The sequence below is a fragment of the Cucumis melo genome, chromosome 12 (assembly GCF_025177605.1).
Source record: "Cucumis melo cultivar AY chromosome 12, USDA_Cmelo_AY_1.0, whole genome shotgun sequence".
In the NCBI taxonomy this organism is placed as follows: domain Eukaryota; kingdom Viridiplantae; phylum Streptophyta; class Magnoliopsida; order Cucurbitales; family Cucurbitaceae; genus Cucumis; species Cucumis melo.
Genome location: NC_066868.1, coordinates 19,635,772 through 19,659,548, shown reverse-complemented (window position 1 = coordinate 19,659,548; position 23,777 = coordinate 19,635,772). Strand labels below are relative to the sequence as shown.

The window sequence follows — 23,777 nt, the reverse complement described above, 5'->3', positions numbered from 1 at the left end:
CCATTGTTCGGATGCAAGGATCGTATTAAGCACAACAGACTCTCATTTTACACCATTCCACTTCAAGAGCAAAGTAGAGAGAAGAGTTTGCAATCGAGAGAAGTTAGGATTTTCTTGATTGTTTTGGGAGCTAACCAAGAGTATCTCCAATCAAGCTTCAGTTTGGAGTTTTCTTCAAAAAACAATCGAGAAGTTGAAGTTTGGCGAGATAAAGCTAAAGAAGAAGAGTTAGAGCATGAGGTTTAGATCAATCGATCCAAGTAAGTTCAAGCTTCCTCTTCTTTGTTTAAGAAGCTCTAGAGCAAGTTTGCTAGTTTTTGATGTTGATTTGAACTCTAATCTATTGAAGAACTCGTTCTATAAGTTAGGGCAAAGCTTGTAGAAACGACTTGAGCAAGCTAAGACCACCTAAGAGTTCAAATAGATCAAGGTTAGTAGGAAAGAGTTCTCTTGAGAAGAAAAGAGGAAAGGTAAGGAAGTTAAAGAAGTTTTATTTAGTTGGAACTAAAAGTTAACTTGAGTTTTCTTGTTGTTCTAGGGCAAGAGGAGATAAGGCAAATCTATAGACCGAGGAACTAGCTGAAAGTTGTGAGTGACAAAAATGAATTTAAAATAAATTTTTAAGCTTGATTTATGAAATTTTATTTTAATTAAGCAAGCTTTGAGTTTGAGTATTTGAATATATTAGTTGTATGATTTATTCACAAAGCATGAGTTTCAAGTTTAGAAATGAATTTATGAGAAAGCATGTTTGAGCTGAGTTTCTAAAGCATTCAAATTGAGAAATGTTTATTTAAACATGAGATTTACGAACATGAATTTGAATGTTGAGTTTCTGAATGTATTTGAGCAAAGAAATTATTTAAGAAAAGCTAGATTTGATACTTACATGGATGCAAGGGATTTCCATGAGCATGCTAACTTAAATGAGTTAAAATTTTAGCATGAGATTTTTTTTAATATGTTTTAAACTATACCGAGATGTTCTGAGTTGATAGCAACCCTATGGAGGAGATTGTTCGGTTCACAGATGTCATGTGATGAGGGTATCCAGTAGATGCCTAGAGTTTCCATCACATAGATTAGGTAAGAGATGAAGACCTCCACGGATGCCTAGATTTTCCATCTCATGATAGCTATAACGAGATAGGGTGCTACTGGCACCTAAAGTTTCGTCTCATAAGTACCGTATTATGGGATAGGATTTTCATGCCTAGAGTTTCGTCCCGTAGATACATGAAATTCAAGATATAGCAAGAAAGAAAAGAGAAGTTTAAAGGTCAAGTTTAAGAAAATAATTTCTTTGCTAAGTTTATTTACTTATTGCTCATAGTTTTCGAAAAACATGCTTTATTCTTAAAAGTTGTCACTTACGGGACTTTACAACTTATCCTTTCAATGTTTTATTTTCCTTACAAGTAGAGATCGTGATTTCAGCAACTATTAGAGTTCTGCCTACGTACTCTGCTAGACGTTTGACTTAGCATTTTGTATATGACTCATTTTCATTCATGCATTATGTGGTTGTAATTAAGTTAGTGAGAGAGTTAGTTGTTTTATCCGCAATAGACTAACAAGGTTTTGGATTGTATTTGGAAATAGTGTTGTTGATACTCTGAAATTATTTTTGTCTATATAAGACTTGTCTTAAATAAGCTGCCCATAGGTTTGATGAGTCTGAAGATGATTTTTATGAAGTTTTATATTTTCAAGTTTCAAATGTTTTATTTTTTGTAGTGCTTATGTTTCTTAAAGTAGATATTTAAACGTTTCAAGTTAAGTAGGGTCAATAGGTGTCGTTAGAAGGAGCACGATGCCGGTTGACTTCACGCTGTCATCTCAAGCCAGAGAAGGTGTTTTGGGATAGGGTGTGACATTACTACTAGCCAACCTCCATCAAATGCTTTTTACAACTATGGTCGGTCACCTCTTGTCAACTAGTTTTTGGTGACTATTGCCTGCTAACTTTTGTCAATTGTTTTTTCGTGCATGTTGCTGGTGAACTTTTGTTTACCATTTTTTGGCGACTGTTGCTGGCAAACTTTTTCGATTGTTTTTCGGTGACCATTATTGACCAACTTTTATCAACTCTTTTTCAATAGTTGTTGATGGCCAACTATTGATGACTATTTTTAGTGATTGTTTTCGACCAACTTTTGTTAACTGGTATTTGGTGACCATTATCGACTTATTTTTGTTGACCTTTTTTGTTGATTGTTGTCTATCAACTTTCGTCCACTATTTTTCATTGACTACTATAGACTTACTTTCATTGATCGTTTTTGGTCATTGTTGTCGGTCAACTTTCATCGTCTATTTTTCTACTGCAGTTTATGGCTAACTGTCGACAATTGTTGTCTATGACGTTTTCGACCAAAATTTGTCGAATGTTGTTCTATGACTATTGTCGGTCAACTTTCTTTAACTATTTTTTGTTGATTGTTGTCTGTCAACTTTGGTCAACCTTTTTAAGCGACCATTTGTCGACTTACTTTCGTTGATCAGTTTTTAGTGATCATGTTGCTAGCCAACTTTCGTCAACCGTTTTTTGGTAACCGTTATTGGGCAACTACCATAACCTTCTTCCAATGATTGCCATCGACTGACTTCCAATGATCGTTGTTGTCAACCTTGGATTGCCATTATATAGTGACCGTCATCGGCAATCTCTGACCACCATCTTCGAGGATCGTTAGCCAACTCCCGTTAAAACCTTCATGAGTAGATTCATCATATTTATTATAATTTGGAATTATAAAAACACTTTTAGTATATAACAAAACAAACAAATTTTTACCTAAAGAAACTTATGGAAAAAGTTTTCAAACACGCGTGTGTTTTAATTTTGAAGGGTTTTTAAAAAAAATGTTCAAATATATTTTAAAAAACTTTTTTTTTCTTAAATCATTCCAGGGAGACCTTTCTCAACTTCAAACATATTAACGCCTTTAATTTACTTCTTCAAATCAAGTATAAATTTTTAAAAGAAATAATCAAATACTAGGTATTAAAATCAATCTAAACACAATTTTGAATTGAACAAAAACATGTTTTTTCATAAACCCATATGAACAGCGATCCCTTTGTGTACTATATGATCTGTGGCGTGGTTATAACAGTAATGTTAATATATGAGAGATTAGGATATAAACAAATGAATTATAGTTTGTTGACTTTATTAAATTATTTGAAATAAAATAATATATATTTGATATTTGAGAACAAAATTGGAGATAAAAGCCTCATAAGTCATACACATACTATGAGTTCTATACTAGATTATCATACAATGACAATAATTTATCCATGAATATGTGCTGATTTTTTTTAAAGAAAAAAACACAATTATCTAACCCAATTAAAACCAACCATCCCATTCCTCACCCACTAGATTTGATCAATTAATTGAAAACAAATATTTACATGCTTAGTTACAACCAATTATAAAATTAACTTGCTAAAGCGATTATAACCACTCCTCATATATAATATAATATAATATAATATGTGTTCATAACTAAGATGTCTCTATTGTTCATATCTCATGCTTTTATCGTACCAAATAGAAGTTATAATATTGGATCAAATTTGGTTACCTTTCTTTCCTATTTATCCAATGGAAATCAGTAGTTTTTTTTTATTTTAATTTTTTGAAAGACTACAATTGGCTAGCAAAAAAATATTATAGTATTTGCAAATTTAACACCAATTTTTTGTAATATAGCAAAATAATAATAATAATAATTTAAACATGATTTTTGATGTGTTTAGTGTTAGAATTTATGTCATAAAACTCGTAGTTTGTAATCGTATTCTATTCAATAAAATCGTTATTGAGAAATTATTAGTGAAATTGAATACTATAATCTTAAATCCAATAAACTAAGGTCCCGATGCTATTTTGAGTGAACTTTATGTAGAGATATAAATGTGGATCAAATTCGAATATATAGCCTAAATAATCTACACTATACGAATAAAGTTGGGTACCTTATTTTGGGGACACTATGGATACGACTCATTTGTAGTTAGTACAAACGACGTGATCCTGAATATTTCATGTAGAGATATGAAAGCAGAGACATTCTATGTGCATTCTATGTAAAAAGTTTACATAAGACTGAACTATGCATGAAATCATCACTTTTTTGTTATAAGGCCGTTTACTGTTTAAAACTTACTATTTCAATTATTTGCAATCGAGGTAACTTAATCTTAATCTTGAGCTAACTATTCTTAGATCTACATAGGTGAGGGCAACTCAATAGCACTGACCCAATAAGACTCCCTTTTCAGGGGTAAGACCGGGTCAATAGCTAGAAACATAGGGTACAAAACGGAATTCACTCTTACCCTCTTTAGGGTTAGTAGATAGGTTGTTCCTTTAAAGACTTAATCTAAGTCTTGACAAGGGATCCCACCTTCTCATTGGCCCTAGAGGGATTCGGTTTATCGGTTAGACCTAAAATATTGTTCAACAGTGGATTATTGGGATTTAAGGAGCAAGATGTAGTCTCGGGGGTAAAACAATATTTTGATCCAACTGAGGTTACGAATAACCTGTGAAGGATTAACTTACCAATCATGGTTATATCAGATGGACACAAATCTATCTATAGTGAGGGGAATGCAACTACGAGACTTTAGTGCAATGAACTGTTAGTTAACAAATGTTGATTAATTAGCTAGGTTTAAAAGGATTTAGCCAGTTAATCTCAGATTCTTGGAGCCTATGATCTATAGGTACATTAAGTTCCACTGCTAACTCAAATGGAATAAACTTAAAATAGTATGATGGATTGATTCAAATTGGTTAAATTAGACAAGGAGAGAGAAACATACTTGTCTTTATAGTCGTTGGTTTAGAGATTGAGCTTTATGTTTAAATACGATTTAAATATAAAAAATATGAATACAGGTTCATACTGGAAAGCTCGAAAACGATGAAAATAGTCAAAGTTGAAAAAAGTCAAAATGTTGACTTTTGACTTTAAAAAATCAATATTTGACCCGGAGATATATTCAAATATGATTTAATTTCAAAAAAATGAATGTGGATTCATACTCGGGAGGTTGAAATTAGTCAAAAAGGTAAAAAAATGGGAAAAAGTCAAAATGTTGACTTTTGATTAGAATGGTCAAATGACCATTTTGCCTCTTGATTAAAGGTAGTGAAAAAATCTAACATTTTATTGGATAATCTCATCAACTCTTAGAGGGCTAAGTGGAGGCACATGATAATGACTCCAAACCCATTAAGAAAAAATGCAATGGTGAATAATTTCACCGATGGTTATTAGATTGTGAGATGTTGGGCTTTGGTGATTCAATTAGATACAAATTTACATATAATTTGTTTATAAAAGAAGAAGTTTTCTCAAAGATTAAAAAACTTTTGTCATTTTATTTTATTTACTTAAAAAAATCATGAAGTTCTTTTTTCCCCAACCCTTTACCATTCCTAATTTTCCACCTCTCTCACTCAAATCCTTTTTCCATCGGGTGCCATAACTCAATTCTTTGTTCAAAGAATAGCGGGTCAACATTAATGGTGGTCCGAGTTCGTGATTGAAAAAAATTCGAGTGATTCGAAAACTACAAAAGTAATTTCTCGTGTGAAACCCTAATTCTTATAGTTTTGGATAACGCATTAACTAGGTGTAATTAGGGTAAAATATCAATTCTTTTTCCCCTACGTTTGTTTAATTCTCTTCGCTTAATATTCCTGTTCCAATGAACACCCATTTGTGCAATAGCAGATACATTTTCAAATATAGTAAATAAACCAAAATATTTACAAAATATAATAAAATTTGAATAAATTTCTATTATCAGTAAGATCCGAAATTTTGTTGAAATAATTTATCACTAACAATAATTTTTCTTTTTGTCTATCAACCAACTAATATACTTCATAACTAAGGTGAACAGAAATCTTGACCTTGGCAACTACAAAAAAAAAAGTTGAACAAAAACCAAAACTGGTACGCTTAGGGTATGATTTGGTTAAATTGAAACCTTACAGTAAATATTAATTAACCAAGTTTAATTGTCATCAGTTTTTGTTTTTTACATAATGTTAACATCTAACTTATAAAGAACAATCCCCTAAGCATAATAATGATTTACGTTTCCTTTCATAAAAACACAATATAAGAACAATCCCCCGTTACATAACCAACCTAAAAAGAATAATAATGTTACAAATAAAATAAAACTGTAACCATTTACCTATAGCTATTTACAGACTTCTCAACATGATCAAAACTGCTGAACGGATCTCAATGGCCAAATGAGAAGCATTTTTAAACAAACCCAGCCACCTAATCTTGCAAGTAATCATGCACCACGAAGTCGTTGTAAAGAAGGTTCCCTTCTTTCGAGTAGTGAAGAAGAAAATAGCAGTCTTCACAAAAGTAGCACGGGTTTTCCTGCGCCCACTTGTCATCAAGAGTAAACTTTTTAGCCCTGTAAATGTTGCAGACATCGCATTTCTGAGCTCGGGTCCTAAGCTGAAATGTAACGATTGGATAAGCAGCACGATCATGTACGTCCTCAGGATGGATCAACCTCATATCTCTAATCACTATGGTATGTTTGCAATCTCCCTGTGTAAACGAGAACTCCTCCAAAGTCAATGCAGTTTTTTTTTTAAGGTCCCGGAGAATATAAAAAAAGGAAATCCTACTAGGAAGGAACCAACTAAGGGCGGTAATTAGAGTATTCTCTTGAGAAGAGCCCACACACAAGTGATTGTTTTGATAACATTAGACCATATGACTTCGGCTTTTAATTTAAAATGAAACTTGAAAAACAGAATTCATATGAAAGAGCCAAATAAGCAATATACCTGATGACAGTACAGATACCCGGCCCCAAGCCTAAATTTCAGGTCACAAAATCGAACCTTGCTCATGCTGACTGATCTAAAATGAGGCACATGTAAATCTGATACTTCACCTACAACTGAATTTTTCTGTTGCAATTCACCGGTTATGATGCATTCCCATTTCTTACGAGCTTCATCCTCTGAGTTTCTAAGCCAATCAAGTATAGGTTTGCTATAGTCTATTGCGGAAGGATTCCTCAAATCATTGCAGAATACATCCTGAATATAATTATAAACAAAACAGCATTCGGTTATTTTAAAATCAAATTTGGAAAATATTGGGCTCATCGACTTTCTTACTTCTACAAGGAAATATCCAGATGAATCTTGCTGCTCAGCCTTTTGCATTAACGTATCTGTCGAGCAATAAATCTTGTCCTTCAGTTCAGCTAACGTTTGTCGTCCAAGGGCCAAGAACTCTTGAGACTGTAAAGAAGAATATCACAGGAAGGTCACAACAAATGAGGACCTAAATAATCAGAAACTGTTCCTCTTTTCTTAGTTCAATGACATTGAGGTGAAATATCTGAACCCCTAAACCCTAGAGCTAATTGATTTAGAAGAATAACTATCAAAATCTTCGAACGCACAAAGAAGCATAATATTTGTCATCTCATTAGTTCTAATCTTTCCTCTTCATTAACTTGTTCGCATGTTTTGAGATTTGTACATTACTCAACATACAAGTTCCAACATTGGTCCATAATTCTTTAGCTCTCCTACTTCTTAGTACAACAGATGTACTAGTATGGAAATTTGAATATCTGATCTCAAAAAATGGGAGTATATGTTCATTATTACTAAGTTGTGCTCAGGTAGGCTCTTTAACTCCCCTTTTAAGCCCATATATCCACAAGTATACGATGAGCCCATATATCCACAAGTAGAAGATGTGGCAAACTCAAATGCCGTAAAGCATCCCAGGTAGAACACTATATTTTCTACAAGAGTAGAAAAACACGGAGGCAGAGGTTAACCACCAAGGGCACTGTCAGTGACTTCTACCATCAGAGCTAACATCCTCCATGAAAGGTATCCAAGTTAAAATATTTAACTTTCTAGGACTCCTTGTCTTTCACAATGTAATAAGTCCTTTTTTTTTTTTGAGAGAGATTGCCTAGAAGCATGGTACTCGTTTATAACTTGTCAATAACTCTTCAATATATATAGTCATCAAGAGAAATAGATATTGGTAGTGAGCTTCGGTACATAGATACGAGAACGTTACTTTAACAAAGTCTGTTTGATACAAAATAATGGAGAATGGCAGTAATGAAACATAATATTTAGTACCTAGCATCTAAGAAAAAATAAACATGTTATCAATATTTCTCAACCGTGATTTGACTAAGTCTTCATCAATAGTTATTTATTGCTACCAAACCCGTTTAAGCTGTTAAAGAAAAAGAAAAGCATACCTTAACCATCTTGCGAGATTTATGGTAAACCTCCACAAAAAGTACAGTCATTGGATGATGCAGAGATTCGTGTTTCCCGTCGTTCAATGATTTCACCTAACATGTTATCATTTACCATCAGCGGATGGCGATGCATGAAAAGAAATTCATGATCAAACAAAAATCATAAAATTATAAGAATCAATTCGAAAATAGCTGTGTATTTCATGTTAGGATTCCACATTTAAGATTATGCATTCCAGTGGTAAGGCGGCTCCAACTGGCCAATATAACATTCATCAGATACATGGGCAATTCATAAAAGATTGGAAAGAAACCAGATATTTAAAGATTCTTTTTTAGAGTCACTAAACCATGAAATTTATAAAATTGTTTAGCTCGTTTTAGCATATTCTTTCACAGTACTCTATCAATGATGATTTTAAGGCAGTTGAAATATTTCTTTGTATACTGCTTTTGCTGGGAGAGTGTCCTGCTCATTCGGTTCTTACATATCTAGGATCCTCAGAAATGTTCCAAATTGAATTCTCATTATTTTAGGTTCTCTCTAGATGCTACGAGAATGACTATCTGAACTCTCACTCATACATCTTTCACGCCCTAGAAAACATCTCCATCATTCATCCTTTTGTCACTACCTAGTTTCAAGTAAAATGGAAACGCATCATATAAAGAATGATATCTCTAGGATCTAGCACTAAGGCACTCCGAGACATTTTTTTCTGCCTTGCTCTAGCATATTGGAGCTTCCTTCCCAAATTGTTTGGCTCTAATACACTTTGTAACACTCATCTGCTCCTTTTCTCCATTTGCTTCAGTCCAGACTTCGAAAAGGCCCTTTCAACAAGTTTCAAACTAAGTCTTCTACATGATTTGGAATTAAAGAAAAACCTGACCGAACAACTATGAAGTTATTGTTTCATTCCTTTTTAGAGTTGCTAGCCCAAAAGAGGAATCCTACCTGACTATTTCTGAAAAATACGATAAAATACATGGTTAATAAGTACAACTCCATACTCATTATTGTTTCAAAGTGAAGTGATATCAAACAACCTCCCGACGATGGATAAAGACTCAAAAACTAACATTTATTAAGGGAAAAAAAAAAAAAAGAAACAGCATAAGTAATCCAAATTGTCACTCTTTTTACTTCTACTTGGTTTTCTACCTCTAAATTCTTTTGTAGTTATAGCCTAAATCATGTTTACACTAGTTGGGCTTTTGTTTTAAACCTGTTGGTGTGCGGGGATATCTCTCATTTGCATTGTCCCTTTGATAATGAAAATTATGTTTCTTATAAAAGAAAATAATGGTAAATCTTATAATTGGACCTGTGTGTAAAAGAAAACAATTAGTAGTAGTAGTAATAACTCAGAGAAACCATACACGAGTAACATTTGCAGAAGAATTTCTAGACCTCAAGACTTCAACCTCAGGTGGGCTTACTCAATACCTAATAGTCTAACGCATGTTTACACTGTTGGGCTTCTTTTTGGCGTGAGGGGATATCTCATCTCCCCCCTCTATTGTATTCTCCTTTTGATAATGAAAATTATGTTTCTTATAAAAAATAATAAATAAAAATAAATAGATAATGCTAGATCTTACAATTGGACTTGTGTGTAAAAGAAAAACTATAGTAGTAGTAATAACTCCGAGAAACCGTACATGAGGAACCTTGGCAGAAGTATTTGTAGACCTCAAGGACTTCAACCTCTCTTTGCTTTCTGACGATGAACTGGCAATATCCTTCTTCCACCTGGAGAAAAAATCTAAATTTAATGATCACAAGCCCAAAATATATTATGCATATCATGAAAACAGGACTTTTTTAAATCATCGTACAAACTTGAAAGCATGTAATTGCACTACAGCTCTGTCTGCCTCCTGTTTTTGTTTAAGTTTTGCAATTTCAGCCACTTTTGCGATAGATTTCTCCTGAATAATACGTAATGTATTAAAAATTCAGTTAAGAAATCAAAAGAGAAAGGTATTAAAAATAATTATCAAGCACAAGATTACAACAATTTTGCATAACTGCCATACTTAACATATGAACAAAAGAACAGATGGATAAAAAACTCCAGAGGATAGAAATACACTGCAATGAAAACAGAGAGAAAGATAGAGTGTGAAACTGAAAACAACTCAAACACAATCGAGAATAATTGTGAATTTGATGTATATGTGACCATTCTTATTTATTTTTAATAGCCAGGGTTATTCAAACCAGTTTTTGCACACCTCGTCCAACCTTTAACAGTAGGAGCCACGACACTCGAATGCATTCAACACCCTGAGGTAGCTTCTTCCCAGAAGCTAGTTGTGTCTAAACAAATTATTGCATATCCCAAAACATGTGGAGATTTTCATTGACATTCACCGTATGTTCATGGTCTGATATTGAAATGAAGGGTGAATCAACCTTTCTATTATATCATAAAAAATGACAGCAGGAAAATTGTCAACAAATAAAGCGAATTTGGACCTGATATTAGATAAGGGAAAGATGTCCTGTTGGTCCCTCAAATTTGAGTCTAGTTTCCAAAATGTTATACTTACCCTGAATTTTGAGTTCAATATTCATTTGAGCCCAAAGTTTCAAAACGTTACATTTGTATCCCTGAGTTTTGAGGTTAGTTTTTATTTGGTCCTTAGGTTTCAATATTTTACACTTTTAACCTTGAAGCTTTTACTAATGCTCATTTTAGTCATTTTCTTTAAACAAAAAACAAAACTTCTCGTTGAAAAAATGAATAGAGATCGATGCTCACTTTAGCATTTGACATTAGCCTTCAAATAACTAATCTAAATAATTATAATGAAACATATTTTATTTGATTTTAACAGAGATGGAAATTAGTGATGACGAATTTAGTTATAATTAACTTAATCATTCTAAGTTAATTAATAGATATTAATACCAACAACGAAAAGTGAGTATTTAATTAAAAAAAATTAAAGTTAAAAGTGTAAATCTTGAGATCTTAGAAACCAAATAGAAAAGAAACTCAAAACTAAGTAAAAGTGTAGCATTTTCAAACCTAAACCAAATAGAAATATCAAACTCAATCAAGCTAAAAATGTAACATTTGAAGCATAGGGCCCAAATGGAAACTAAATTCAACATCAGGTATTTTTTTCCAATTAGAAATAAGAAATTTAAAGTTAATTAAAAGAATAAATCATTTGTTAATTTGTATATTGATTATGAATTTTTCTATTTATAAATTTTTCAAAAGAACTATCAGCATCAATAAGTTATCACTTATCAATATTTCCATCAACATTTTCATAAAATTGAAACTCGGAATTTCTATAGGGTCATCGACGTTGACATTTAAAACGTTGCTCCTAAGCTAGGGTGTTAAGAAACATGCCTCTCATGCTCTGTTGTGGAAAATCTGGAAGAAGTGATGACACAGAATCTTTAACAAGTAGAAATACATGAGACTAGAATCAAACTAATCCTAAAGTACAAAGACCACAATAGTATTTTAACCTTTATTTATATCGTGTAAGTTTTTAACTTCTCAATGATATTTGGGTCAAGTAACAATCCGATATTTACATCGTGTAAGTTTTTAACTTCTCAATGATATTTGGGTCAAGTAACAATCCAATAAAATGAATGAGAGAGACATGCACCAGTATTCGCATTCCTCATATCCAGAAATAAAAAATATGAAAAAGAACCACCCAAATTAATAGAGAACAAATCATACTGAAGTGCCAATTGAACGTAATGGGAAGATGACATAATTCAATACACCGCATAACAAACTTTAGATTGATATAATGCTTTAGATTGATATAATGAAAATAGACTAATGCTAAGAAATACACGATACCAAATAATAAATAACAAGAGAATTATGCAAATAATCCATAATTCAATACCACCACACAACAAACTTATAAAAAAATAAGAGTCAGATGGCGAAGCTTGTAGACAGAGTGTACAGCAGATACTTGTTTACTTATTTGAAAGAGAAGTACTATGAAAATGAAAAATCCTTAAATTTAACCATACAAATAGTTATAGCTAATAAAAGACATAATTCAAAGATGAGCACTGAGCAGCATACCTCAATAATAGAAAGTTCCTCCTTTTTTCGCTTCCTTGTAGTCATTTTATTTGTGCTTCTATTTGCATTTGATGCCGGATCAGCCTCCAAATTGTGCCCGTTAACTTCCTCTTCACATTCTCTAAGAATACCATTTTTCCTCAAAAGAATTAATGACCTTTTAACCAAAAACAGAAAGAAGTAAAATGGAACATTCAAAGTAGTAAACAGTGAGTATAAGTCAAGTTTATGTGCAAGTCTGAGTGAACCTAGAGTTAATTAACTATTATCACAATAACTAATAATGAATATTTATTAATAAATAAGAAGGAATATTATAATGTCATTTCACTCCTTAGAAGAACCGAAGATGTCATAAAAATGAAAAATTTTGACCTCCATATCGATTCTACCCACCAAAAAAGTACGCGAGGCATCCTATTATGAAAGTATACAAAAAGAAGAAGAGTAAGGAAGGAATTCCTCAAGCTGAAAAGGGGGAGGGGATCAGCAGACCAGTTAAACCAATGGAGGCGCGTCTCGGATCAATGTATTGAGGAGGGGGACCACCAAAGGGGTATTTGTTGGTATTGGGAAATCAGTGTGAGGCCGGAATGTCTTGGGAGTGTGAACCCTAGAAGGAGAGACGACTCTCTCGAATCACCAATTATCTTTATGTTTTCTGGCTTGTCATTTTCACTGCTTGTTGCTTCTTGTTCTTGTGATCTTGAGACGTAGCTAGACTGAAACTCTTGATATATTTTGTGGATATTAATATTATATAAAGCGGAAGCTGATTAACCCTGTTTTTACTAGGTGTTCTTTGGAAGTGTTGTGTATTTTTCTATGTGCACGGACTTGTATACCTCACAATGCATCTTGCAAGGAAGGTTGCTTCTAGAACCGCAGGAACTATCTTCTCACATTTTGACTCCACAATACCATAGAGGTTGAGGTTTTCATGGCAAGCAAAAATGAATTCTAAATAGAGATTCCTTACTTTGCTAATAAGAACACCAACACATAAACATCCCAAGGTTTGCATTAATTAACTTCACTAACCATATTCAAAATTATTCATTGTTATTATTATTAATATTACTACAAGAGAAACAATTCTTATTGAGTTTTTTTTCTCTTACTAGGAAACAACTTCATTAATTAACTGAAAGTCTGAAATATAAAAAAGGAGGGCCCATCCGAAGGGATTATAAAGAACCTCTCTAAGGAAGAACATTTGTATAAAAGAACTATTGAGTTCTTTATTCTCAAGAAAGAACATTTGAAAAAAAAAATTGTATTAAAAAAAAAGTACAGCTAAAAAGGAAGAACATCCGTGCACCAATAAAGAAGCAGAAAAAAGACAATTCAAACACTTCATCCAAAGATTTTTCTTTATTCTTAAAGATTCTTGAGTTCTTTTATACCAGAAAGACCAAATTGTAGCTCAAACAAAATGTTGTCATAACCTTCGGGAGTTGGCCTAGTGATAAAAGGGGGCCAAAGTCTCAATAAATAGATAAGAGGTATGGGTTCAATCTATGGTGGCCACCTACCTGAGAATTAATTTAATGTGAGTTTCCTTGAAACCCAAATGTTGTCGGATTAGACGGGTTGTCTTGTGAGATTAGTCAAGGTCACATAAGTTGGCCCAAACACTCACAAATATATATACACGTATGTATGTATAAACAAAACAAAATGCTGCCATTAGGTCTCCTTGTGTTGTTTTAAAGGGGTGTTCCCTGAGCAAGAACACTATTATTGGGAGATCATAAAAAGAAAATTTGCTTCTTTGGTTCCTTTCTACCCATGTACAAGGATTACCATCTATAAAATCTATTTTACGCTTCTACGGATTTTTGGGGAAGGGGACTGTACAATGTAATTGTATTTTCACTAAAATAGTTGCCAATGGGGTGAATGTGCAGAAATGTCAATCATGTTGGTCTAGTACCTTCGCCTAAGTCAAAAATTGACAGGGCAGATATCCAAGCCAAGCCCAATTTCAAATAAACACTCTTCAAAAGTATAAAATAACAATCAAAATCAAATACCTGAGCAACCCAGCATTCATATTTTCTTCTGGAAGTTCCGACTGGTTATTAGCATTCTCATCACTCTGCATTAAGACAGCAGACAAAAAGTTTACTGAGTGATTTCTTTTAACAGGAATGCACTAGATGATATGAGACACTCAGTTTGCAAACCTGCAATGATTCCTCCAAGGCCATATTCAATAACTGTTCTTCAGTAAATAACTTAAGTTCGTCAATCCTGCAGACCGGTAGTTGTAAATTAACAAATTCAACCATTAGCAGAGCACATTCAGGGGAGAGAAAAATATACATACGAAATATCTTCGTCACATAGTTGAGATGAATCCAAGTGTAACTCTGCCTCCAGACTCTGCTCAAGAATAAGGATTAGATCTAGAACAGACACAAAGGTGTAAAGACATGTTTTTAAGAAAATATATGAGAACCTGAAATTCTTGAACAACAGAAGACTCAAAGTGAGGGACCCTGGTGAGGGGACCAACCAAGTTGGGTGCATATATAGGCCCACCCAAAGGAATTGAGAGGCCATCTCCATTAAGACCAATCTCATCTGAAGCTCCAGCCCTGTCTCTCGCCTCCATGGCTCTAGTAACGACCCAACTTTTCTGGAAAAAAAAAACCCTTGTGTTTGCTATGCATGCAAGGTTTAGAAAACATACAATTTGGTTGTGATTAATAAAAAGAAAATCCAAAAAAGCTTTATTACATAAAATAACATTGAATTTGCTCGTGTTCCCTTGGACAATAATTCTAAACCAAAATAGAAATTCCAAAATGGAACATTTGATTCATTCCAATGCTAGTCATTGTACTCTTAAATAATTTAATAAAAAATGACAAATCAAAATCATGATGCAGAAGCTTACGACTAATCCGTTCCCTAGGCCCGCGTTGCAACTGCCCGTTTACCTAGAAGAAAACAAAATGGGAAAAGGATGAGTATTATATAATAATAAAAATACTTAGGATGTGACCCCTGGCGAGGTCCACCATGCATATTTGAATCACAAAAATGTTCAAATGCATCCAGCATGCATACAAGAAACCAGAACATAAGCTTATACGTTATGGCACTCTCGTCACACAGATATGGTATACGCAACTCTTAGGTGTTAATATTTTATGAGATATGACACCCACATCACACAAATGTGGTGTACACAACTCATAGTCTACACAGAGCTCATGCCATGAACATTTGTGTCGCACAAAACCTCACACAAACAGTCAGTGTAGATGGCATGCTTACAGACAAACATAACTGTTAGTAGAGCTTTGACCTTAAAGTATTTTTGGAAAGAATAATATAGAAAATTTTATTTCCTAAATCTTTTCCTTTCTTACTCCTATTGTATTCTATTTATTCTCTCCCTTTGTACTTATTGTATTCATTCATAAGAAAAATAATAAAAACTAAAGTATAGGGGTTTTTCTCCCGATTCTCGGGTTTCCATATAAGCCTCGTGTTGGTGTTAATTGCTTTCAATATGGTATCAGAGCAAAGCAATAACAAAACCCTAGAAACTAACCTAGGAGAAACCTAGGTCGAAACTGAACCCATCACTGCCACCGCGCCGGGATCACCGCCATGGAGAAATTGCTCCAAAACCTACAAAAACCGCCGATCTACCGAACGGGAGTAGTTTCGAAGCCATGCACGCTGCTGTCTAACCAGAAATTGCCTCACGCGCCGCTCCTGTCTGGCGCGTGGGCCCACACGCCGACGTCTTTTCATCTCACCGCCCATTCCCCTCTACATGCCGTCAGATGTCCAACCGTCATACCCTTCCAGCCATCCGCATCCTCACACACCACCTATGCACTCCGGACAACCCTCAACTGTAAATCTATCAAATCTGTACAGTAAGCATCCGCTGTACGTTGACTCTTTACAGCAACCGTTGTTTTCTGGTAACGGGATTGATCAACCCCAAAAAAAATCGGACATTGAAGCAGGCGAGTCCTCGACGCATTCCAAACCAACCGAATTGCCGATGTATTCAAAGAATCCAGTAACTTCATTCCCTAATTTACCGTCAAATTATATAATTGGTTCTTTGGGTTCGACTATAGGGAATTTTTCAAGTGAAAAATTAAATGGGCAAAATTATTTCTCTGGGTCCCAATCAATAAAAATGTTCCTCGAAGGTCGCCACCAGTTCGGCTTCTTAACTGGAGAGACTGTACGTCCTCCACCAGGAGATGCCTTAGAATGACTCTGTAAAAGGGAGGACTCACTTATTCGGTCCATGCTGATTAATAGTATGGAAACACAAATTGGCAAGCCTTTACTATATGCAGCCACAACAAAAGATTTGTGGGATACAACTCAGACCCTTTACTCAAAACGACAGAATGCCTCTCAGTTGTATACACTGCGAAAACAGGTTCATAATTGCAAACAAGACATGGATTTGTGCAGAGAGACAGTTTGGGACACACCAAATGACGGTACACAATATGCTAAACTTGAAGAGGCTAACCGTGTTTATGACTTTCTTGCAAGACTTAATCCCAAATTTGATACTGTTTGTAGTTGTATAATCGAACAAAGACCTCTTCCCTCCCTAATGGAAGTGTGTTTTGAAGTCCGCCTGGAAGAGGATCACACTAATGTCATGGGTGTACTAACTACGTCTACCATTGACTCCGTTGCCTTTAGCGCTCGGTCCTCAAATCATAATAGTAACAAGAATAATGGGAAGTCAATCCTTGTGTGTGAGCACTGCAAGAAACAATGTCACACCAAGGATCAGTGTTGGAAACTCCACGGTCGTCCTCTAAGAGGTAAGAAACGGTCCTCCAACGAGGAACAGAACTCAGGACGTGCCTACAGACTACCCCTGCCAGCACTTCTCAATCAACTGGTCCTACAGCAAGCCAGACCAAGACTCTGACACTGGGTGCCATTGCTCAGTCAGGTATGTCTCAGTCCCTTGGGCTTATTAGCGTTGATGGGAAGCTGGATCTTAGACTTGGGGGCTACAGATCACTATAGCCGATAGCTCTCTAGCTCCGATTGCTGGCAAAGGACAAATAGTTCCCTTTGACGGTTTTACTCTCCAGAATGTTTTGCATGTCCTTAAACCAAGATCACTCTTGAGTTGCATTGTAAATCACTTAGAGTATTTTTGGAAAGAATAATATATAAGATTTTATTTCCTAAATCTTTTCCTTTCTTACTCCTATTGTATTCTATTTATTCTCTCCCTTTGTACCTATTGTATTCATTCATAAGAAAAATAATAAAAAATAAAGTATCGTGGTTTTTCTGCAGTGAGATACCATATCAACGCTAAGTCGACAAGCAGCACTATAACATGCATCGGTAGTCCTAATTCCATCCTCAAAGAACCACTTACCTCAAATTAAGCCCAAAAGCAATCAAGGTAAAATTATCTTTAGCTTGCAAAAACCACATTTCAAACCCTAACAAAATATCATGATTAATCCCAATCTCCAATATCCAATAGCATGATTAAGGTTCAATTTCAACCCGTTCTTATTATTGTTTTTTTTTTAAAAAAAATAAAATAAAATAAAACAGATCCAATTTGAACCTGTAAGGCCACTTGAAAGTCATTAAATACTTAACCAAACGTCCCTTTATCAAAACCACCTTAATTCCACCACCAACAACTTGAATGTAAGACAAACACGAGAATAAGGATAAAAAAACCCAACTTAACAAAGACCAAAAATATGTTTTCAAGGAACTTTAAAACCTAAACACTAATCAAACGTCACCCATACGTATTCCGCAGCCAAAACCACATCTAAACTCCAAAACCTCGAAACAACATGGGTAAATTGTTTTAGTCCGAAACATAAGGTGGGCAACAAAGACAGAAAAAAGAAAACGGAATAAAACCATACTTTTAGTCACTGCAAACTCGCCACCGTAATCCACAGAATCCTCGATGGCCACGAGAGGTGCAGCGTTGGTTAGCAGCGCGGATAGCAGACAATGCTCGGAAAGGTGAACTGTGCTGAGGAAGACTGATTGAGAGGAGAGAGAGAAGGATTCGACAGGGTTCTCAACGGCGGCGAGTGCCTGGGAGGGATGAGGGGCGGCACTGAGCAATAAATGGGCGGCGGTCGTGTTTGAAGTCGGCAATGGCGTGGGTAGGACGTGGGTTGGTCTTTGCAAGAGAGAGGGAAAAGAATTTGATTTCTTGGTTCCCTTTCCTTTTTAAAATTTGAAGTTAGAATTACCTTAGTCGGCCCTATCTTTGACCACGCCTAGCCCACTCTTTCTTACCTCAAACTCTCCCCAATCTTCTTTTATCTATATACTACTTTTGGGGGTTTGTGGCAAACTTTTTATTTTCCCCTCTTCAAAATACTAGACTAGTTAATCGGGGACTGTAAATATAATGGTGGTTATTATCGTTTAAGAGAAAAAATTTGTAAGTTCCTCGACCAATTAAAAAGTTTCAAGATTTTTATTTAAACTAGGTGAAAAAGGGGTTTTTGTGGGTTTTGTTCTTGCAAGACAACTTTTTCTCATTAAAATAGGCAAAAGAAAAAAAAAAATGGATGTAAGCTAGTTAAGTCTTAATGTTAAGGCAACGTACTAATTAAAATAGGTTTTTTCACCAATGATAAGAGCTTAAATGCTAGGAAGAAAAGAAGTGGAAAAAACAATTATGAAAGGGAGAAGAAAAACGGGAATCATAATGAAAAATATGAACCATTTTTAGTAGACAAATCTAACGTGAAAAGACAATTAATTTAATAATTATACATAAATACTTTTATCAAAATAAATATAGCTCAACCGGTTAAATAAGAACGTAGATATATTTTTGCTATCTAAAACCTAAAATAAAATGATATTTTAGTTTGTTCCAAGAAAAAATGATAACCTAATTGTAAAAGAACTTTATTGTAGGGGGAAAGGAAAACGTGACAAGAAAAAGAGAGGAAGGAGGAAATGGAAGGTAGGGAAAATAATAATAATAATAATTAAAATAAATTTCCAATCGCTGTCGTGTATATTGGAGTTGTTCTTGTTCATCTTGAGGAGAGAAATAAAAGAGGGGTGTTTTGCTTCCAAGAGAGGCATCTGTCCTTATTGTTTTGCTTTGCTTTGCTTTGCTTTGCTTTCATCTTTCTTAACCCTTTTTCTCCCGTCAACGCCTGTTCTTTCATAATTCTCTTCGATCTTTGCCTTGATTGCGGTTTACGGCCATGGCCACCAGCGGAAACAAGAACATTAATGCCAAATTAGTGAGACTTTCCTCCCCTTTTTGCTTCTTGAACTTTGATTTCCTTTTTCTTTCTAGATTTTTATGTCTAATCGCGATGTGGGTCTCTTTGATTTTCTTGTTTCCAGAATTGGGTCTTGATTATTTTTCTAATTTTCATCGTCAATTCGATTTGGGGCTTGCTTGGTTTAATCCCTGTTAGTTTCGATTTGTCGGTGAACTCTGATCTGGGGTTTAGTTTTGTTTGCGAAGAACTGAAATTCTCTCTGATTTGATTCTATCTAAATTCTGTTGCTTGCGAGCTCCTTTTCTATCTCTAGTATTTCTTGTTTATTGTATTTAAGAAATCCCTGTTTGCATTCTCTATATGTCAGTACCTTCTGATGATTGTTGGGATGATCTCTTTCCAATTAATTATTCGGTTGTGATCTCAGCTAATTCTCTGCCTTTTATTTTGCAGAAAGTTTAGTACTATCCCTTTTTGTTTTTCGAGGTCATTTTTTACATTTTATTCCCTTCTTTGCGCAAGTAATGCATGATTCTTTTTTTACTAGAAATAGCAAGCTTATGGTAATTCGATTGAGCTTATGATTGTTCCAGCATGTTTGTAGTGCTATGGAGCCTTGTACTCTGCTGACAAGTAACCTTTTCTTTTTCCTGAACAACTTGGTCGTAGTTTAACAACTTCATATTATGTGTGGCATTATTTTTGTCATTCAATTGTCCCATTTCATTTTCAATCATACTTTAATTTTATTTGTTGAAAAAGGAAATGGCTGGATGAACTATGTTTAGCTACCTCTATTTTTTAATAACACATATTAAATCCAGTTATTGTACCTTTGTTTTGTGCTCAGGTGCTTCTTGGTGATGTTGGTGCTGGGAAGTCAAGTCTAGTGTTGCGTTTTGTTAAAGGGCAATTTGTAGAGTTTCAGGTTTGTTGTATAAAACCATTTGGTTTTGGCTATTGAAATTTCTGACTTGGCTTTCTGTCTTGACCATATATATTATTTTTAATTGTTCAATTATGTAGGAATCAACAATTGGTGCTGCCTTTTTCTCTCAAACATTAGCTGTAAATGATGCCACTGTGAAATTTGAAATCTGGGATACAGCTGGGCAGGAGAGATACCACAGTTTGGCTCCAATGTATTACAGGGGTGCAGCTGCAGCTATTATCGTCTATGATATTACTAACCAAGTAAGTGGCATTTGATGACTCGTGTTGTGTTACATATAGTCTAGGAACAAATTAATTGTTACCTTGAGCGCTTGGCGCCATATCGTCTAAATCCACGGCACGCTCAATCAGCCATATTCATGAAATATGTCTGGGATAAAAGAAGTATTATATGTCTATGAATTAAGGTACTAACCATTACTAAAAGATCTTTTTTTTTTGTTTTGCTAAAAGAACTTAGAAATTATTTTTTTTCCTTTTTGTATCACTTTTTATAGAAGCTAAAGCAACTTAGAAATCCGCCAAAAGGTATTTGATTTTCGATAAGGAAACTGCAATAGAATTGATGTTTTGAACTTTTAAGCAAGTGGGGGATTTGTAAAATATTGAGAGGTTTAAGGTTTAATTAATCATCTCAAAGTGGTGTTTCGCCTTAGCCCTTAAGTGGGATGTTTTATGTGTCAGCATTCACAAATATGCACGACTGTTTATTAGGGTGGGGAGCTAGGAGTAATGACTTTTAGGAGTTCTTACCTTCCTGAAAAATGATATGTACTAAAGTCTAAATATATCATTTTCCACTGGGGATTGATTGACTATTCTTTTGTATACTACTGTAATTGAATTGGAACATTATTCCTTTTCATACTTCAACTCTTTTGGGTATCCTTTATTTGGTTGCAGGGTTCATTTGATCGTGCAAAAAAATGGGTTCAAGAACTTCAGGCACAAGGTAAACTTACTATTGGATTTTACATTATATGAACCCTTAATAAGTAAAGTAGTGTGGGACATGCCTATCTTAATTTTTTTTACCAATTGGATCGTCTTCTTGCATCAGGCAATCCAAATATGGTCATGGCTTTAGCTGGGAATAAATCAGATTTGTTGGATTCTAGGAAGGTTGCTGCAGAGGCAAGTACCCCAACCCCGGTTTTCTTTTGTTCCTGTTACTTTGTTGATCTGGGATGCATTTCATACAAATAAAAAACATATTTCTGCTAGTGAAGAGCTTCTCCTGTTGGAATTTTGTGATTGTTCATTGAAATGTCTATTACATATTTTGTGCCTAGCTTTGACAATTGGTTCAACTATTGCTCCTACAGGATGCTCAAACATATGCACAGGAGAATGGCCTTTTCTTCATGGAAACCTCTGCAAAAAGTGCTGCTAATGTCAATGATATTTTCTATGAAATAGGTAAGTAACTAGGACACACACAATGATCAACAAACAGAAGGAAGAAAAAAAAGAGAATGAAGAGCTGAAACAAGTTTACTCTTCTATGGTTTGGATATCACTGCATCTTAGTTTCAAGAAATTGGACCATATGGTGCTCAAAAAAGAACGGAGTTTATGGAGCCTGAGTGTTTTAAACATGTTTTTGAGCGTAGAAACATTGGTTCTGTCACATTTGTTTAGTCAATAGGATTATGATTTGTAAATGCATTATAAGATGTGAGTTTCATGAATTTGGGTTCGTTAAGTTGCTATAGCTAACCTATAATGGGGGACAAGTAAATCCATATGTAAGTTCTTAATCTTGAGGTTACATAAAGTTATAGAAGTTCCAGCCCCAGCTCCCATTCCCAACAACACGTGTGTGCACACACAAAAGGGTAAAAAAGAGGAAAAGCAAGTTGATTTTGATTCCCTGTTTTTTTATGCAGCAAAGAGATTGCCACGAGTGCAACCAGTACAGAATGCACCCGGGATGGTTCTGGACAGACCTGCTGAAAGGGTTGCGAGCACATCATGTTGCTCGTAGAACTTGGTTCGTCATTCAGTTTTAAGGTGTCAGCAGCTTGTCCTTCATTTGTATGAAGAATTCTAAAAGGAAAGAAAAAAAGGAAAAAGAAAGAAAATGGAAGCAAGGTTGTTGATGATGAATGGGATTTATTATGTGTAAATTGACTGTTGTTTTTAGATGATATGCTTATTTTGCAGCCACAAGAAAAGTGGCAAGACTACTTTGTGTTTATATATGACCATTGTGCTTGCTTCACATCCACACTTATCCATACTCAAAGCCACTCCCTCACTACATGAAACACAGGCTCTGTGAATGTGAGTAGTTGTTTAACTCCTTTTGTTAATGAAGTTTTCTATATTTGATGTGATTATTGTACCCTTTTCTTCCTTTTTTTTCCTTGGGGGCTAAGGTTTTGACTTAATGCCCCAAGATTGTTTCTGGGTTTGTTTGGAATAACTTTTCAAATTTTAAGAACTTCATAGGTCCTTTCAAATAGATTCAGAGTTCGATTCAGTTAGTGTCAAATAGAATCAAATCAAACTTCTTTACTTTCCAAATATAGGATTATGTACAATTGAATTGACATTGAATCAGTTCTGTCTGATGAACGAAAATTTAAAAATTCTGCCCTTTGAAATTTTGGTAATGGTATCATGTATGGGCCTTATCCCTTCCAAATCTGAAGAAATTCCATCCCAGAATAAGTTTTCCTAAATCTAAGCAGTTTCATTTATTTTGAAAGAAAAAACTGAGAGAAGAAAGAAAGTGATTCCATAGTAAAAGCAGTTGCTAAGAAGACGTGTAAATACGAGCTAATTCCAACCAAATTATAGTAAAAACCTATAGGAAAAAAAAAGGCTCATATCTAATTTGCATATCTTTTAACATCAACATTGATTGAAAGAAAGTCATGTTTATACAGTTGCAGTGTGGTCTCAAATATTAAATTGATATAAATGTTTCACATATTCAAAAAGATCTTTAAATATATTTGAAGTGTTCTTTTTCTTTGAAAGAAAGAAACGTAGACTTCAATACATGCAAATACCCATCTTAGCGGGTTACAAAAATGAGTCTGAAGCTCCAGAATTGATCTCAACCACATAGGCAAATTAAAGTTCTCACTATCTCCCCTCAAGGTTAGAAGAATTTAGCTCATATAGTTAAAAGAATGAACAACCCTGCTGCGAGATGTAGGTA

The 23,777-nt window shown here is 34.5% G+C and overlaps 2 protein-coding genes across 5 annotated transcripts; one reads left to right on the top strand and one right to left on the bottom strand.

The window, feature by feature from the left end:
* Positions 1-6,109: 6,109 nt before the first annotated feature.
* LOC103498307 (snRNA-activating protein complex subunit) lies at positions 6,110-18,709 on the bottom strand. Of its 4 annotated transcripts, none has more exons than XM_008460874.3 (13): positions 18,311-18,709; positions 15,301-15,343; positions 14,860-15,065; positions 14,728-14,783; positions 14,585-14,651; positions 14,432-14,496; positions 12,396-12,552; positions 10,157-10,245; positions 9,976-10,066; positions 8,308-8,403; positions 7,190-7,315; positions 6,851-7,108; positions 6,110-6,608 (listed from the first exon to the last, which is right to left on the bottom strand). In XM_008460874.3, exons 3-13 carry the CDS (start codon positions 15,013-15,015, stop codon positions 6,324-6,326), a joined length of 1,446 nt encoding a protein of 481 aa, XP_008459096.1. In that variant the 5' UTR covers positions 15,016-15,065; positions 15,301-15,343; positions 18,311-18,709; the 3' UTR covers positions 6,110-6,323. The 4 variants fall into 4 exon arrangements, with proteins under 4 accessions (XP_008459096.1, XP_008459095.1, XP_050936592.1 ...); XM_008460873.3 differs by having other exon boundaries at positions 14,860-15,039; XM_051080635.1 differs by having other exon boundaries at positions 12,396-12,516; positions 18,311-18,704.
* A 580-nt stretch (positions 18,710-19,289) lies between these two features.
* LOC103498306 (ras-related protein RABF2b) lies at positions 19,290-22,947 on the top strand. The gene is made up of 7 exons (XM_008460870.3): positions 19,290-19,666; positions 20,502-20,579; positions 20,678-20,845; positions 21,509-21,557; positions 21,666-21,739; positions 21,931-22,024; positions 22,495-22,947. The coding sequence occupies exons 1-7, from the start codon at positions 19,628-19,630 to the stop codon at positions 22,590-22,592; spliced, it is 600 nt and encodes a 199-aa protein (XP_008459092.1). The 5' UTR covers positions 19,290-19,627; the 3' UTR covers positions 22,593-22,947.
* The last annotated feature ends 830 nt before the right edge of the window (positions 22,948-23,777 follow it).